The sequence below is a fragment of the Balaenoptera ricei genome, chromosome 1, assembly GCF_028023285.1.
Source record: "Balaenoptera ricei isolate mBalRic1 chromosome 1, mBalRic1.hap2, whole genome shotgun sequence".
NCBI classification, from domain to species: domain Eukaryota; kingdom Metazoa; phylum Chordata; class Mammalia; order Artiodactyla; family Balaenopteridae; genus Balaenoptera; species Balaenoptera ricei.
In genome coordinates, this window is record NC_082639.1 from 106,680,719 (window position 1) to 106,695,322 (window position 14,604).

The following is a 14,604-nucleotide window of genomic DNA, read 5'->3' on the forward strand; positions in this document are numbered from 1 at the left end:
ATGCAACACAAAGTCAATATACAAATATCAACTGTATTTCTTTATACTTGCAGCAAACAATTGAAATATGAAAATGTAAAAATAATACCATTTACAATAGGATTTAAAAAATAATAAAGTACACAGGACTAAATAAAACGCATAAGGCTCTACAGTGAAAATTGTAAGACAGGCGAAATCAAAGAAGACCTAATAAAAGAAGAAAGAGCCTATTTCACAGAGGAAGATTTAATTGTTACAATGTCACTTCTTTCCAGTTGGTCTATACATTCAATGCAATCCTAATCAAAACCCCAACAGGCTTTTTTGGTAGAAATTGATAGGCTAATTTTAAAATTTAAATGCAATTTCAAAAAAACCTAGAATAGTCAAAATCATCTTTAAAATAAGCATAAAGATGGAGGATTTATACTACCAATTTTCAAATTTTACTCTCAAGGTAAGTAATTAATACACTGTGGTATAGGCATAAGGATAAACAAATAGATCAGTGGAACAGAATAGAGTCCAGATATAGGCTCACACATATATTGTTACTTGACCAATGAAAAAGACACCAATGCAATTCTAGGGGAAAGAAAGGTCTTAGAATAAATGGTGTTGGAAGAACACAGCATCCAGATAGAAAAAAAAAATAAACCTTTACTCTTACACTCATACCATTCACAAAAAATTAATTTTAAATGGATTGCAGATCTACATGTGAAATCTAAAATATAAATCTTCTAGCTGGAAACACAGGAGACTATATGAGCTCGGGGTAGGCAAAGATTTCTTAAATAAGAGCAAAAGGTATTAACCATAAAGGAAAAATGATAAAGTAGATTTCATCCAAATTTAAAACTTCTGCTCATCAGAAAACACCATTAAGAAAGTGAACAGTTAAGTCACAGACTGGGAGAAAATATTTAAAATACATATATTTGCAAAGGATTTGTAACCAGACTGTACAAGAACTCTTACAACTCAATAATAAAACCACTCAGCTTTTAAAAAACAGGCAAAACATTTTCACAAACACTTTGCAAAAAAAGATACACAAATGGCCAAGAAATTAAATAGAAAGAGGTTCAACATCATTAGTCATCAGGGAAATTCAAATTAAAAACACCATGAGATAAGACCACACACTTACAAGAATGGCTAACAGTACCAAGTGTTGAGAGGCTATGGAGCTACAGGAATTTATATATATAACTGGTGATTTTATAAAATGGCACAACCTCTGGCAGTTTCAACTAAAGTTAAGCATATACCTACCCTATGACCCAGCAATTCTATTCTTAGGCACAAAAGAAAAATGAGAGCAGATGTCCAAAAAAAGACTTGTTCAAGAATAAAACACCTTCTTCATAACACCAAAAAGTGGAAATAACCCAAATGTTCATCAATAGGAGGATGGATAAACAAATTATATATTCATACAATTAAAAAGAGCACCCTACTGATCATGTAACTACTTGGATAAATCTTAAAAATACTACATTGTATAGTGATTCCAAGCACAGAGAGTACATACTATGTAATTCTATTTATATGAAGTTTGAGAACAAATAAAATCATCAAATGTTTACTAGACTTATTGTGGTGGTCATCTCACAATATATGAACAGCGTATTCATATATACAAGCGTTATACACCTGAAACTAATATATTACATGTCAATTATATCTCAGTAATAAAAAACAAAAACAAAGGAATCTATGGTGATAGAAATAAAAACAATGCTTACCTCTGGAGGTGGATATTGGCTGGGAAAGTGCACAAGAAAACTCTCTATAGGACACCTCTGCTCCACATCCTTCATTACAGTCATTCTACCTCTGAACCATACCTAGAATCGTCTCCTTCTCATGATCTCCACTGTCCCCACCCTAGGCCAAGTCTCAACTGTCTCTGATGTGCAGGCCACAAGAAGGACCCTGTGCCTGAAGAGCGAATGGGAGGACAAGAGCCCCCAGAAACTCATCAGATATGAGTGCTGTTCTTCTCAATGTGAATGAGCCATTACCACAAGACTTCCATTCCTACTGATCCAGAATTTTAACTGATTTTCTTTTTTTTTTTTTTCTTTTTTTTTTAAGGATTATTTATTTATTTATTTTTGACTGTGTTGGGTCTTCGTTTCGTGCGTGGGCTTTCTCTAGTTGCGGCAAGCGGGGGCCACTCTTCATCATGGTGCGCGGGCCTCTCACTATCGCGGCCTCTCTTGTTGCGGGGCACAGGCTCCAGACGCGCAGGCTCAGTAGTTGTGGCTCACGGGCCTAGTTGCTCCGCGGCATGTGGGATCTTCCCAGACCAGGGCTCGAACCCGTGTCCCTTGCATTGGCAGGCAGACTCTCAACCACTGCGCCACCAGGGAAGCCCCTAACTGATTTTCTTTTGTGCTTCAATTGGTTTTTACATTTCCAGTGCATTAACCATGGAAAATGACATTGTTCCTATGGGAATATGTATTCTGATTTTCAGTAATTGATTAAAATTGATTAACTTTTTAGAACCCAGTCATTTCTTCATTGGAGATTTTCCTCCTCTTTTTTTTTTTTTTTAGTGCTTTTTTTTTTTTTAAGTATTTGTTTATTTATTTATTTATGGCTGTGTTGGGTCTTCGTTTCTGTGCGAGGGCTTTCTCTAGTTGTGGCAAGCGGGGACCACTCTTCATCGCGGTGCACGGGCCTCTCACTATCGCGGCCTCTCTTGTTGCGGAGCACAGGCTCCAGACGCACAGGCTCAGTAGTTGTGGCTCACGGGCCTAGTTGCTCCGCGGCACGTGGGATCTTCCCAGACCAGGGCTTGAATCCGTGTCCCCTGCATTGGCAGGCAGACTCTCAACCACTGCGCTACCAGGGAAGCCCTAAATCTTTTTAATGGGTTTATTTTCTGTATTTCCAATCATCTTTGAAAATCACGAAGGGCAGGGTCTTCCACTGCTTGTTTTTGTGCCTTAGAGCAGGGGTCTCCAACCCCCAGGCCATGGACTTGTACCGGTCCGTGGCCTGTTAGGAACCGGGCTGCACAGCAGGAGGTGAGCGGTGGGTGAGCGAGTGAAGCTTCATCTGTATTTACAGCTGCTCCCCGTCACTCTCATTACCACCTGAGTTCCGCCTCCTGTCAGATCAGTGGCAGCATTAGGTTCTCGGAGGAGTGCGAACCCTACTGTGAACTACACGTGTGAGGGATCTAGGTTGCGCGTTCCTTACGAGAATCTAATGCCTGATGATCTGAGGTGGAGCTGAGGCAGTGATGCTAGCGCTGGGGAGCGGCTGCAAATACAGATTATCATTAGCAGAGAGGTTTGACTGCACAGAGACCATAGTAAATCAGTTGCTTGCACACTCATATCAAAACCCCATCAGTGAGGGGCAAGTGACAATTAACCTGCATCTGGTGGCAGGCTTTATAGTGGCAAGTGAGTTGATGTACTTCAAGTGTACAGTTGCATCTGGTGGCAGGCTTCAAGTCAGAACCCGACACTTATTTTAGTCCACATGTGGCCCACCCATTATTTTATTTACCACTTCCATTTGCGCCTCTTTCCTGCACTGCGCACTTGTCTCAGTCACAGTTTTGGTAAGCCCACAAGCTAACCCTAGCCAAAATGAATAAAAAACAAACGTTGCTGGAGAGCGTCTTTGAAAAGGGGGAAAGACCCATTGATAAGACAGCAGAAAACTCTAAGACTGCCAACAAAAAGAAAGCTGCATTTAAAAGAAAATACCGAGTCCTACTTAAATTATGGTTTCATTGCAACAGGTGATTCACATTCTCCAAGCCCGTTTTGTATAATTATGTGGCGACTGGCTATCCAATGAAAGCATGAAACCTTCAAAACTGCTTCACCACATGGAGACCAAGCACCCTGCATTAAAAGACAAGCCTTTAGAGTTTTTCAAAAGAAAAGAAACATGAACACGAAGAATAGAAGCAATTATTGAAGGCCACCACTTCATCAAATGTGTCTGCACTGAGAGCATCATTCTTAGTGGCTAACCGCATTGCTAAAGCTAAGAAGCCCTTTACTGTTGGTGAGGAGTTGATCCTGCCTGCTGCTAAGGACATTTGTCGTGAACCTTTAGGATAGGCTGCAGTTCAAAGGGTAGCACATGTTCCTCTTTCGGCTAGCACCATAACTAGATGAATTGATGAAATAGCAGAGGATATTGGGGCACGATTTTTAGAGAGGACAAATGAGTCACCATGGTACACAATCCAGGTTGACGAGTCTACTGATGTTGACAACAAGGCAACAATGCTTGTTTTTGTGTGATATATTTTTCAGGAGGATGGGCATGAGGATAAGTTATGTGCACTTTTGTTGCCAAACAACACCACAGCTGCAGAACTAGTCAAGTCTTTGAATGATTACATATCAGGAAAACTGAATTGGTCATTTTGTGTCAGAATATGCATGGACAGAGCGGCTGCCGTGACTGGACCACTTTCTGGTTTCACTACTTGGGTCAAAGAGGTTGCTTCTGAATGTGAGTCTACGCACTGTGTCATCCATAGAGAAATGCCGACTAGCCAAAAAATGTCACCTGAATTTAACATTTTGCAGGATGTGATTAAAATTATCAACCACGTTAAGTACATGCCCTTAACTCACGTCTGTTCACGCAGCTCTGTGAGGAGACGGACATAGAGCACACACGTCTTCTCTGATACACAGAAGTGAGATGGCTTTCTAAAGGTAGATCACTGGCCAGGGTTTCTGAGTTACAAGAGTCGCTCCAGAGATTTCTTTTAGAAAAACAATCACCACTGGCAGCACATTTCAGTGACAAAGAATGGGTTGCAAAACTTGCTTCCTTGTGTGGCATATTCAACCTGCTCAACGAACTCAATCTGTCACTTCAGGGGAGAATGACAACTATGTTCAAGTTGGCAGATAAAGTGGCTGCATTCAAAGCCAAACTGGAATTATGGGGGTGACGAGTGAACATTGGGATTTTTGACATGTTTCAAACATTAGCAAAGATTTTGAAAGACACTGAGCCAGGGCCTTCTTTCTCCCAGCTGGTGCGTGATCACCTATCTCAGCTTTCAGAAGACTTTGAGCATTACTTCCCAATCACAAAAGAACCCCGAACTGGGAAGGAATGGACACGACCCTTTTGTGAATAAGCCAGGTGAATCGACGTTGTCCGTGCTAGAAGAGGATCAACTGCTTGAGATCGCAAATGATGGTGGCCTTAAAAATATGTTAGAGACAACTTCAAATCTCCATATGTTCTGGATTAAAGTCAAGGCGGAATGTCCTGAGATTGCCACAAAAGCACTGAAAAGCCTGCTTCCATTTCCAACATCCTATCTTTGTGAAGCAGGGTTTTCTGCAGTGACAGCAACCAAAACGAGATTACAGAGTAGACTGGACATAAGCAACCCACTTCGGGTGTCACTGTCTCCCATCACCCCCAGATGGGACCATCTAGTTGCAGGAAAACAAGCTCAGGGCTCCCACTGATTCTGCATTAGGGTGAGTTGTATAATTATTTCATTATATATTACAAGGTAATAATAATAGAAATAAAGTGCACAATAAATATAATGCGCTCAAATCATCCCGAAATCATCCCCCCCCGCCAACCACCCCCACCCCAGTCCGTGGAAAAACTGTCTTCCAGGAAACCAGTCCCTGGTGCCATAAAGGTTGGGGACCGCTGCCTTAGAGCAAGGCATGCAGCACTGAATGCACAGGAGGCACAAATGAAATGGAGCAGGACCCTATGGTCCTCCCCCCAGCACCGTGTCCTCTGACTACCTTTTGTTTGTAGAAAATATTAGTCAAAGTTGAGCCTGTATATACTCACTTGCAAATTTGCAGTTAGAGAAAATTTGAGTCAATGTTTAAAACTTTTTACAAGTAATTTAACAACAACACAAAACATTTTGCCAAGTTTAAAAGTAATTAATTACAAAACATAAAGTAGTAGAGCATTAAAATAAAATTACATTTAAAAAAATTAAGTTTTCAAAGTAATTCTTGTATTGTTCTGAAATTGTAAAACTGATTCAGTAGAGAGAGATTAATATTTAGTTTATAAAAGTACTCATCAGTTTTCCTATAACTAGACATCTGTAGTACATTCAGAATTATCCAATTTACAAATTAATTTATAAGTTAAACTTCCAATAGGTAAAATGGTTGCATTAAAGCACTCTTTTCAGAATTTTATTTTTAAAAGTACTATTATAGTATAAGTTCACATTTATAACTGAAAACTTTTATGAAGGTATCAGTCTTTAAAAAGTTACAGGCCCGGGGCTTCCCGGGTGGCGCAGTGGCTGAGAGTCTGCCTGCTAACGCAGGGGACACGGGTTCGAGCCCTGGTCTGGGAGGATCCCACATGCCGCGGAGCAACTAAGCCCGTGTGCCACAACTACTGAGCCTGCGCGTCTGGAGCCTGTGCTCCGCAGCGAGAGGCCACGATAGTGAGAGGCCCGCGCACCGCGATGAAGAGTGGCCCCCGCTTGCTGCAACTAGAGGAAGCCCTCGCACAGAAACGAAGACCCAACACAGCCAAAAATAAATAAATAAATAAATAATAATTAAAAAAAAAAAAAAGACGAAAAAGTTACAGGCCCAAAGAATATTGATACTAATATTAATTAGGGTTGTCTACACAGCAAAATTAAAAATTCAATAGCACAAACAAAATAGCAATTTACTTATCTCTCATGTAAGAGTCCAAGATTAATAGATCCAGATTAGAAGATCCAGTCATTTAAGGCCCCAATCTGATAGTGGACCTACTTTAATACATAGTTCCCAAACATCTCTCTGGTTATCACTATTCTAGGCTACAGGAAAGAAGAGTGAGCAGAAGTCCAGGGCAAACCATTGCCTTTTAAACAGGTTAGGCAGAACTTAGTGAGAACTTAGTCATATGGCCACGTGCAGCTGCAAGGGAAACTGGGAAATACTGTTGCTATTTGGGCAGCCCCATGCCAGCTACAGTCCTATAATGCTGTAATAGGAGGAAAACAGATTTTAATGAAGAGTTAGCAGTGTCTGACACCCCTCTAGCCACTAGAATTCTGTGTTTATCCTTCTCCTGATATGCTCATCCCCACCCCAAGGGAGGCAACTCCAAATTCCATCCAGGTGCTACATCCAGCTCAAATTCTGGGATCTCTGGGTGACTTGCAATCATCTCCCTCAGACTCAGATTGGCTTTTTGTGGTCCAGCAACTCATTAACTCAAAGGAAGTCACTTACTTCTCCAACACCCAATAAACCATGGTCTAATAGAAACAATATGGTTATATGAGAACTTCTTGTTCTTTAGTATTCAGTGGCCCTTCTGCTGCCATAAATCTTGGGGAGGGATAAGACAAGAGATTAATATTTTTGAAATCTCAAGGGAGATGCGTTTAGGCAACTGGAAAAAAAAGAAACCTGCTTTTTCTTTCTGAGAGAAAGTAGCATTAGACAGAAGAAAAGATATTTGGTGACAAAAGACATTCTATTTCATGGTATTTGATGGTGACAACACTAGTTAAATAAGGGATTTCTGGAGCAAAGTGAGAAGAGAATCCAGAACAAAAGTAAATAGTAGCTTTTTTTTTTAAAGAAAAATAAGAACTTTTTGATTAGCTTGTCTTTAGATGACTATTGAGAGATTAATGACATTTTGATAATAAGAACCATATCAAAAAGACAGAACCACATCAAAAAACAAAAACACTTTAGTTACTGAGAAATATATATAACTCCATCCTTAAGCTTCTTTCCCTTTATTCTCCCATTAGGGTGTGTTGATGTCCTGTGTTCCCCACTGTGTGTGTGCGTGTGTGTGTGTGTTCATATAATTCAGACCATATTTTGAGCAGGAGTCTTCCTGATGGAGCCAAATAATTTCCAAAACCAAAGATCTATTTTTAAACATATTTTAAAGTAGTTGAAATAAGGAAAGCTATGCTCAGCTAAAAGCAGTTCAGCTACAGTGTAAACTGTAAAGGCAGGTGTTAAGCAAAGGATAAGGATGCAACAGAGAGATGAGAAATGGACAGAGGACTTGTGGCTAAATAAGACGTAAAAATGTCCTCATACAGGAGCAGTATATATAGTGTTTGAAGCCAAGGCCTGAAGCCAGACTGCCAGGTGTACCGCCCTGCCTTTTCACTTACTTGCAGAAGAAGTGCTTGATAGTACTTTCTCCATGGGGTTGCTGAGAGGAATTCCTGTGTCCCTTCCTATTCTGCCTTTTGCACCATTACAAAGTAAACCCTTGAGAAATAACCATTGGTCTGGGAAGGATATTTCTGCGGTGAAGTCAGTAAGTCAAACCCAGGGCTGGGGACTTCCCTGGTGGCACGGTGGTTAAGAATCTGCCTGCCAATGCAGGGGACACGGGTTCAAGTCCTGGTCCGGGAGGATCCCACATGCCGCAGAGCAACTAAGCCCATGCACCACAACTACTGAGCCTGTGCTCTAGAACCCATGAGCCACAACTACTGTGCCCACGTGCCCCAACTACTGAAGCCTGCGTGCCTAGAGCCCATGCTCTGCCACAAAGAGAAGCCACCACAATGAGAAGGCCGCACCACAACGAACAGTAGCCCCTGCTCGCCACAACTAGAGAAAGCCCTCACGCAGCAACAAAGACCCAATGCAGCCAAAAATAAATAAATAAATTAATTAATTAATTAATTAATTTTAAAAAAACACCCAGGGCTGGCATTATTGGCAACAAATCACCTTCAGCAAAGTTGACTCAGGCATTAGTAAAAATGAAACCAATAGGTGGCGTTTTGCGGGGCTCCAAGGAGCTCCAGTCCTTTATGTCTCAATGCGGAAAGAATTCAGTGAGAGGCAAAGTGATCGATAAGAAGTGATTTATTAGAATAGGATGCTTGTAAAGCTTATAAGCGGGCAGGCCAGAGGGTGCCATGCCCTGAGAATTTAGTAGGCTACAGTTTTATAATCAAAGGAAAAGTGGGGAGGGGGAAAAGACCACCTTGTTCCTCATTCTTTAATAGACGTCACGCTTGCATCTCAGCTCCTCCTCCAGGCTGGGCGGGGGAGTTTTCTTGTCCCTACATGGTCAAGCTACGACTGTCATGGCACTATGGAAAACTTATTTCGGGTCTCAGTACAATGAGGGTCTTTCACTTTGAAATGTCACCTTTCCATAAATTATTGTTTTTTAAGTGTGCAGAGAGCATGTCCTAGGGGTCGTTAACTTACTGAGCTCACTGGGCAGGATGTGGGTCTCATACCACCATTGTTTTATTGTTTTGGGACATGTTTTGTCTTATGCTTCTGCTGCATGGGTTTTGTTGCTAAACAGGCCTGCTTGGTTTTGTGGTTAAGCAAACCTGCTTTCTTGAATGATCATTAACTTACAGGGGTCACCCATACTTTTTTCTTTACTTACAATCCCCTAGTGGGGTTAACTATTTAAGTACCTAATTTGTCCCTTTACTCTGTCCCTAACATAAGGGGTGCAAAGATGCATAGCATCAGCCACAACGTACCTCTCCCAGAAGCCCTTACACCTGTCAAAACAGACTCCTGGGTTGAATGAGCCCTGATTCTGACCCAATGTGTGAAATCTTACATCCATTACATTGGTATTTTGTGCATGATTTTGTATTTGAAGAATCTGTTACATTTTAAAAGTGGATATTTTGTGTTTGTAATCACACAGGTAACTGTGTGAGGAAAGCGCTTTTTTACAGTATTTTTATTTTTTTGAAATTATCTGTTTGTGTATCAGTCTTCTCTACTAAACTATAAGCTCCTCTAAGCAGGAAACTTAATCCCCTCACTCCTCACTGTACCCCAGCACCCAGCTCAGTGCATGGGTATTTTAAAGTAAATTTCTTCCCGTAGCACAGAACCAAAGATCCGATTTGTGGGGTTGGGGGTTGGGTTGGAGAGGTGGATGAGGGGCTGGGATGTGTTCTAACAGATCTCCTGAAAGATAGATGTTCTCCGCTTAAGCTTTTGGAGCAAGACTTGCTTCGGGGTTGTTGGTGACAGTTTCCCCTCACCAGTAGGAGTTTGTCACTATAAGACAACACCAGGAAGTTAAAAGTAAATGAGAAGGGCGGGTGATGGAGATTCTGACCCCTAGGGTCTCCCCTGAGAGTAGCTGAGAGTGCGGGCCACTGCAGGTGAAAAATAGAGAGGTCATAAGGTTAATTTTTTCTGCCCAGAGCAGGTTTGGCCCACGTTTTATCCCCTCTGTGAGGGTAATGGGTGCTGCTGAGTGGGCGGTGTGTTGGCTGAAAGGAGGTGGAGCTGAACAGCCCCTCCACATTGGCGATTGCTGCTGTTTGTACTTTGTTGCTTTATATTTCTTTGAAAAGAATGGAGGGACTTCACTGGTGGTACAGTGGTTAAGAATCCGCCTGCCAGTGCAGGGCACACAGGTTCGATCCCGGGAAGATGCCACATGCCAAAGAGCAACTGAGCCCGTGCGCCACAACTATTGAGCCTGCGCTCTAGAGCCCGAGAGCCACAACTACTGAAGCCCACGCGGCTAGAGGCTGCAGTTTACTTTCACGTAGTAAAGTTCTAAAGTGTATATGTGATATAATGTAAAATGAGGCATATTTAATACATTTTTATATAAAATATAAAATTAAGTAATAATATTTAATACATTTTTATATAAAATTAAGTAATAAACACCCTTAGATGAATAGGTGTTTTTAATTTTAAATATATCAACCCCCCCCACCACCATCAAAAACACAACTGAATGGATACAAAAATATTTAAAAGAGGGTAACTGTAGAGCAGTGGCTGTCAGCTTTGGCTGCAACACTGAACAATCACCTGGGGAACTTTAACAAACTTTAACAAATACTGATATCAGTCCATCCAGATTCTGGTTTTATTGGCCTGGGGTGTCAATAAAGCTCTCCACTAATTATTTCTAATGCGCAGCCAACATGGAAACCTTTGTCCTTCAGCTTTTACCCCAGCTTTCCCAGGTGATAAATGAGGATGACATTGCGTGTTTAAAACAAAATCGATAACAGTTCATTGAACAAACATTTCTGAAGCTCAGACTTTGTTAGATGGTGTGGAGATACAGAGTTATATAACCTCCTGCCACTGCCCTCAGGCACTCTGCAGTTTAGCTAAGGATGTATGGAGAAAAGACTTCTGAGGTGGATGGGATAAACTCTGGTGCCCTGAGCTTTCCGGGGCCAGCACACGACCTCTTACCAGCAGATCTCAACCTTGTCTACACATTAGACAAGAAGCAATTAAAACAGGGTCTCTGGGAGTAAGGACCAGGCATTAGTATTTTAGAGTTCCCCAGATGAGTCCAGTGTGAAGACAATGCTGTGAACAACAATCCTAAGACAGCTTCTGTCCCTCAGGATTCTGAGAGTCTGTCAAAGGAACAGAAGCTCCACACTGTTCTCAATCCTCCCACTGAAGGGGAGTCATTTTGCTCCTTTCTTCTGCCCTTACTATTGTCTCCATTCCCTTCAGTTCCAATTACACTACCCTACGTCCCCGGTTCTCTCTTTTCCCATATGAACTTCCTACTCAATGTGAGTCATGTGCTTAGGCAGGAAATACAATCAAGGTACATCTCTAGAGGGCAGATTATTCACCTATGGTAGGAAATACTAAAATGCAGGAGCAGAAGCTTCTTTTTCCACTCATGGACCCAGTACTGCTCTGCCCTCACTCTCTTTTATAAAGCAGTGAGTTGACAGTGATGAACCCTATGTAGGGTCCAATCAGGTGTTTAGAAGGGCTTGAAGGTTTTTATTGACACACAATAACATTTTGTTGTCTTAGTTACTTGAAAAAGAATACAAATATATGATTATTGTCACAGACGTAAGATCTGTGATTCATTTAGCTCAGTGACCCCAACAAACTTACTGTGGAAAGCATGGTTCTACTCCTTGTACTAAACTTTGAACCCTTGGAAAACAGGGACAGAGTTGTATTTTTTAGCACTAATATAGTGTTTTTATCACAGAGGGACTTTAGAAATATCTACTGAATGAATGAATGAAGTCAAATTTAATAGTTACGAATGTGTCTACCCCTGCCCCCTCAAACATCTTGGTTTCAAAAGGACCCTACCACTCATTAATGTACTTTTTTTTTTTTTAAAAAACTGCTATGTACAAACAACATGTTTAAATAAACTTTGAATTTTAGAACTGTGTTAGATTTACAGAATTATTAGGAAGTTAGTACAGAGTTCCCATATACCCCATGCCCAGATTATTTTTTTGAATTTTATTTTTTTATACAGCAGTTTCTTATTAGTTATCCATTTTATACATATTAGTGTATATATGTCAGTCCCAGTCTCTCAGTTCATCACCCCACCCTCCCCAACCCCCCACCACTTTCCTCCCTTGGTGTCCATACATTTGTTCTCTACATCTGTGTCTCTATTTCTGCTCTGCAAACCGGTTCATCTGTACCATTTTTCTAGATTCCACATATATGTGTTAACATACGATATTTGTTTTTCTCTTTCTGACTTACTTCACTCTGTATGACAGTCTCTAGATCCATCCATGTCTCTACAGAAGACCCAATTCTTTCCTTTTTATGGCTAATAGTCCATTGTATATATGTACCACATCTTCTTTATCCATTTGTCTGTCGATGGGCATTTAGGTTGCTTCCATGACCTGGCTATTGTAAATAGTTCTGCAATAAACATTGGGGTGCATGTGTCTTTTTGAATTATGGTTTTCTCTGGGTATACGCCCAGTAGTGGGATTGCTGGGTCATATGGTAACTCTATTTTTAGTTTTTTAGGAACCTCCATACTGTTCTCCGTTGTGGCTGTATCAATTTACATTCCCACCAGCAGTGCAAGAGGGTTCCCTTTTCTCCACACCCTCTCCAGCATTTGTTGTTTGTAGATTTTCTGATGACGCCCATTCTAATGGGAGTGAGGTGATAGCTTATTGTAGTTTTGATTTGCATTTCTCTAATAATTCATGATGTTGAGCATCTTTTCATGGGCCTCTTGGCCATCTGTATGTCTTCTTTGGAGAAATGTCTATTTAGGTCTTCTGCCCATTTTTTGATTGGGTTGTTTGTTTTTTTAATATTGAGCTGCATGACTTGTTTATATATTTTGGAGATTAATCCCTTGTTCGCTGATTTGTTTGCAAATATTTTCTCCCATTCTGAGGGTTGTTTTTTCATCTTGTCTGTAGTTTCCTTTGCTTTGCAAAAGCTTTTAAGTTTCATTAGGTTTCATTTTTGTTTTTATTTCCATTACTCTAGGAGGTGGATCAAAAAAGATCTTGCTGTGATTTATGTCAAAGAGTGTTCTTCCTATGTTTTCCTCTAAGAGTTTTAGAGTGTCCAGTCTTACATTTAGGTCTCCAGTACATTTTGAGGTTATTTTTCTGTATGGTGTTAGGGAGTGTTCTAATTTCATTCTTTTACATGTAGCAGTCGAGTTTTCCCAGCACTGCTTACTGAAGAGACTGTCTTTTCTCCATTGTATATCCTTGCCTCCTTTGTCATAGATTAGTTGACCATAGGTTCATGGGCTTATCTCTGGGCTTTCTATCTTGTTCCATTGATCTATATTTCTGTGTTTGTGCCAGTACTATATTGATTAGATTACTGTAGCTTTATAGTAAAGTCTGAAGTCAGGGAGTCTGATTCCTCCGGCTCCGTTTTTTTCCCTGAAGACTGCTTTGGCTATTTGGGGTCTTCTGTGTCTCCATACAAATTTTAAGATTTTTTTGTTCTAGTTCTGTAAAAAATGCCATTGGTAATTTGATATGGATTGCACTGAATCTGTAGATTGCTTTGGGTGGTATAGTCATTTTCACAATATTGATTCTTCCAATCCAAGAATACGATATATCTCTCCACCTGTTTGTACCATCTTTAATTTCTTTCATCAGTGTCTAACAGTTTTCTGCATACAGGTCTTTTGTCTCCCTAGGTAGGTTTATTCCTAGGTATTTTATTCTTTTTGTTGCAGTGGTAAATGGGAGTGTTTCCTTAATTTCTCTTTCAGATTTTTCATCATTAGTGTATAGGAATGCAAGAGATTTCTGTGCATTAATTTTGTATCCTGTAACTTTACCAAATTCATTGATGAGCTCTAGTAGGTTTCTGGTGGCATCTTTAGGATTCTCTATGTATAGTATTATGTCATCTGCAAACAGTCACAGTTTTACTTCTTCTTTTCCAATTTGTATTCTTTTTATTTCTTTTTCTTCTCTGATTATCATGGCTAGGACTTCCAAAACTATGATGAATAATAGTGGCAAGAGTGGACATCCTTGTCTTGCTCCTGATCTTAGAGTAAATGCTTTCAGTTTTTCACCATTGAGAATGATGTTTCCTGTGGGTTTGTTTCATATGGCCTTTATTATGTTGAGGTAGGTTCCCTCTATGCGTACTTTCTGAAGTTTTTATCATAAATGGGTGTTGAATTCTGCCAAAAGCTTTTTCTGCATCTATTGAGATGATCATATGGTTTTTCTTCTTCAATTTGTTAATATGGTGTATCACATTGATTGATTTGCGTATATTGAAGAATCTTTTCATCCCTGGGATAAATCCCACTTGATCATGGTGTATGATCCTTTTACTGTGTTGTTGGATTCTGTTTGCTAGTATTTTGTTG

At 40.3% G+C, this 14,604-nt stretch overlaps 1 protein-coding gene across 1 annotated transcript in view; it reads left to right on the plus strand.

The window, feature by feature from the left end:
- Window positions 1-397: 397 nt before the first annotated feature.
- LOC132364088 (flavin-containing monooxygenase 5-like) overlaps window positions 398-14,604 on the plus strand; it is a 41,957-nt gene continuing 27,750 nt past the window's right edge. Inside the window, 1 exon segment of the mRNA XM_059919885.1 lies at window positions 398-439. Within this exon segment, the coding sequence (XP_059775868.1) occupies window positions 398-439 (42 nt within the window).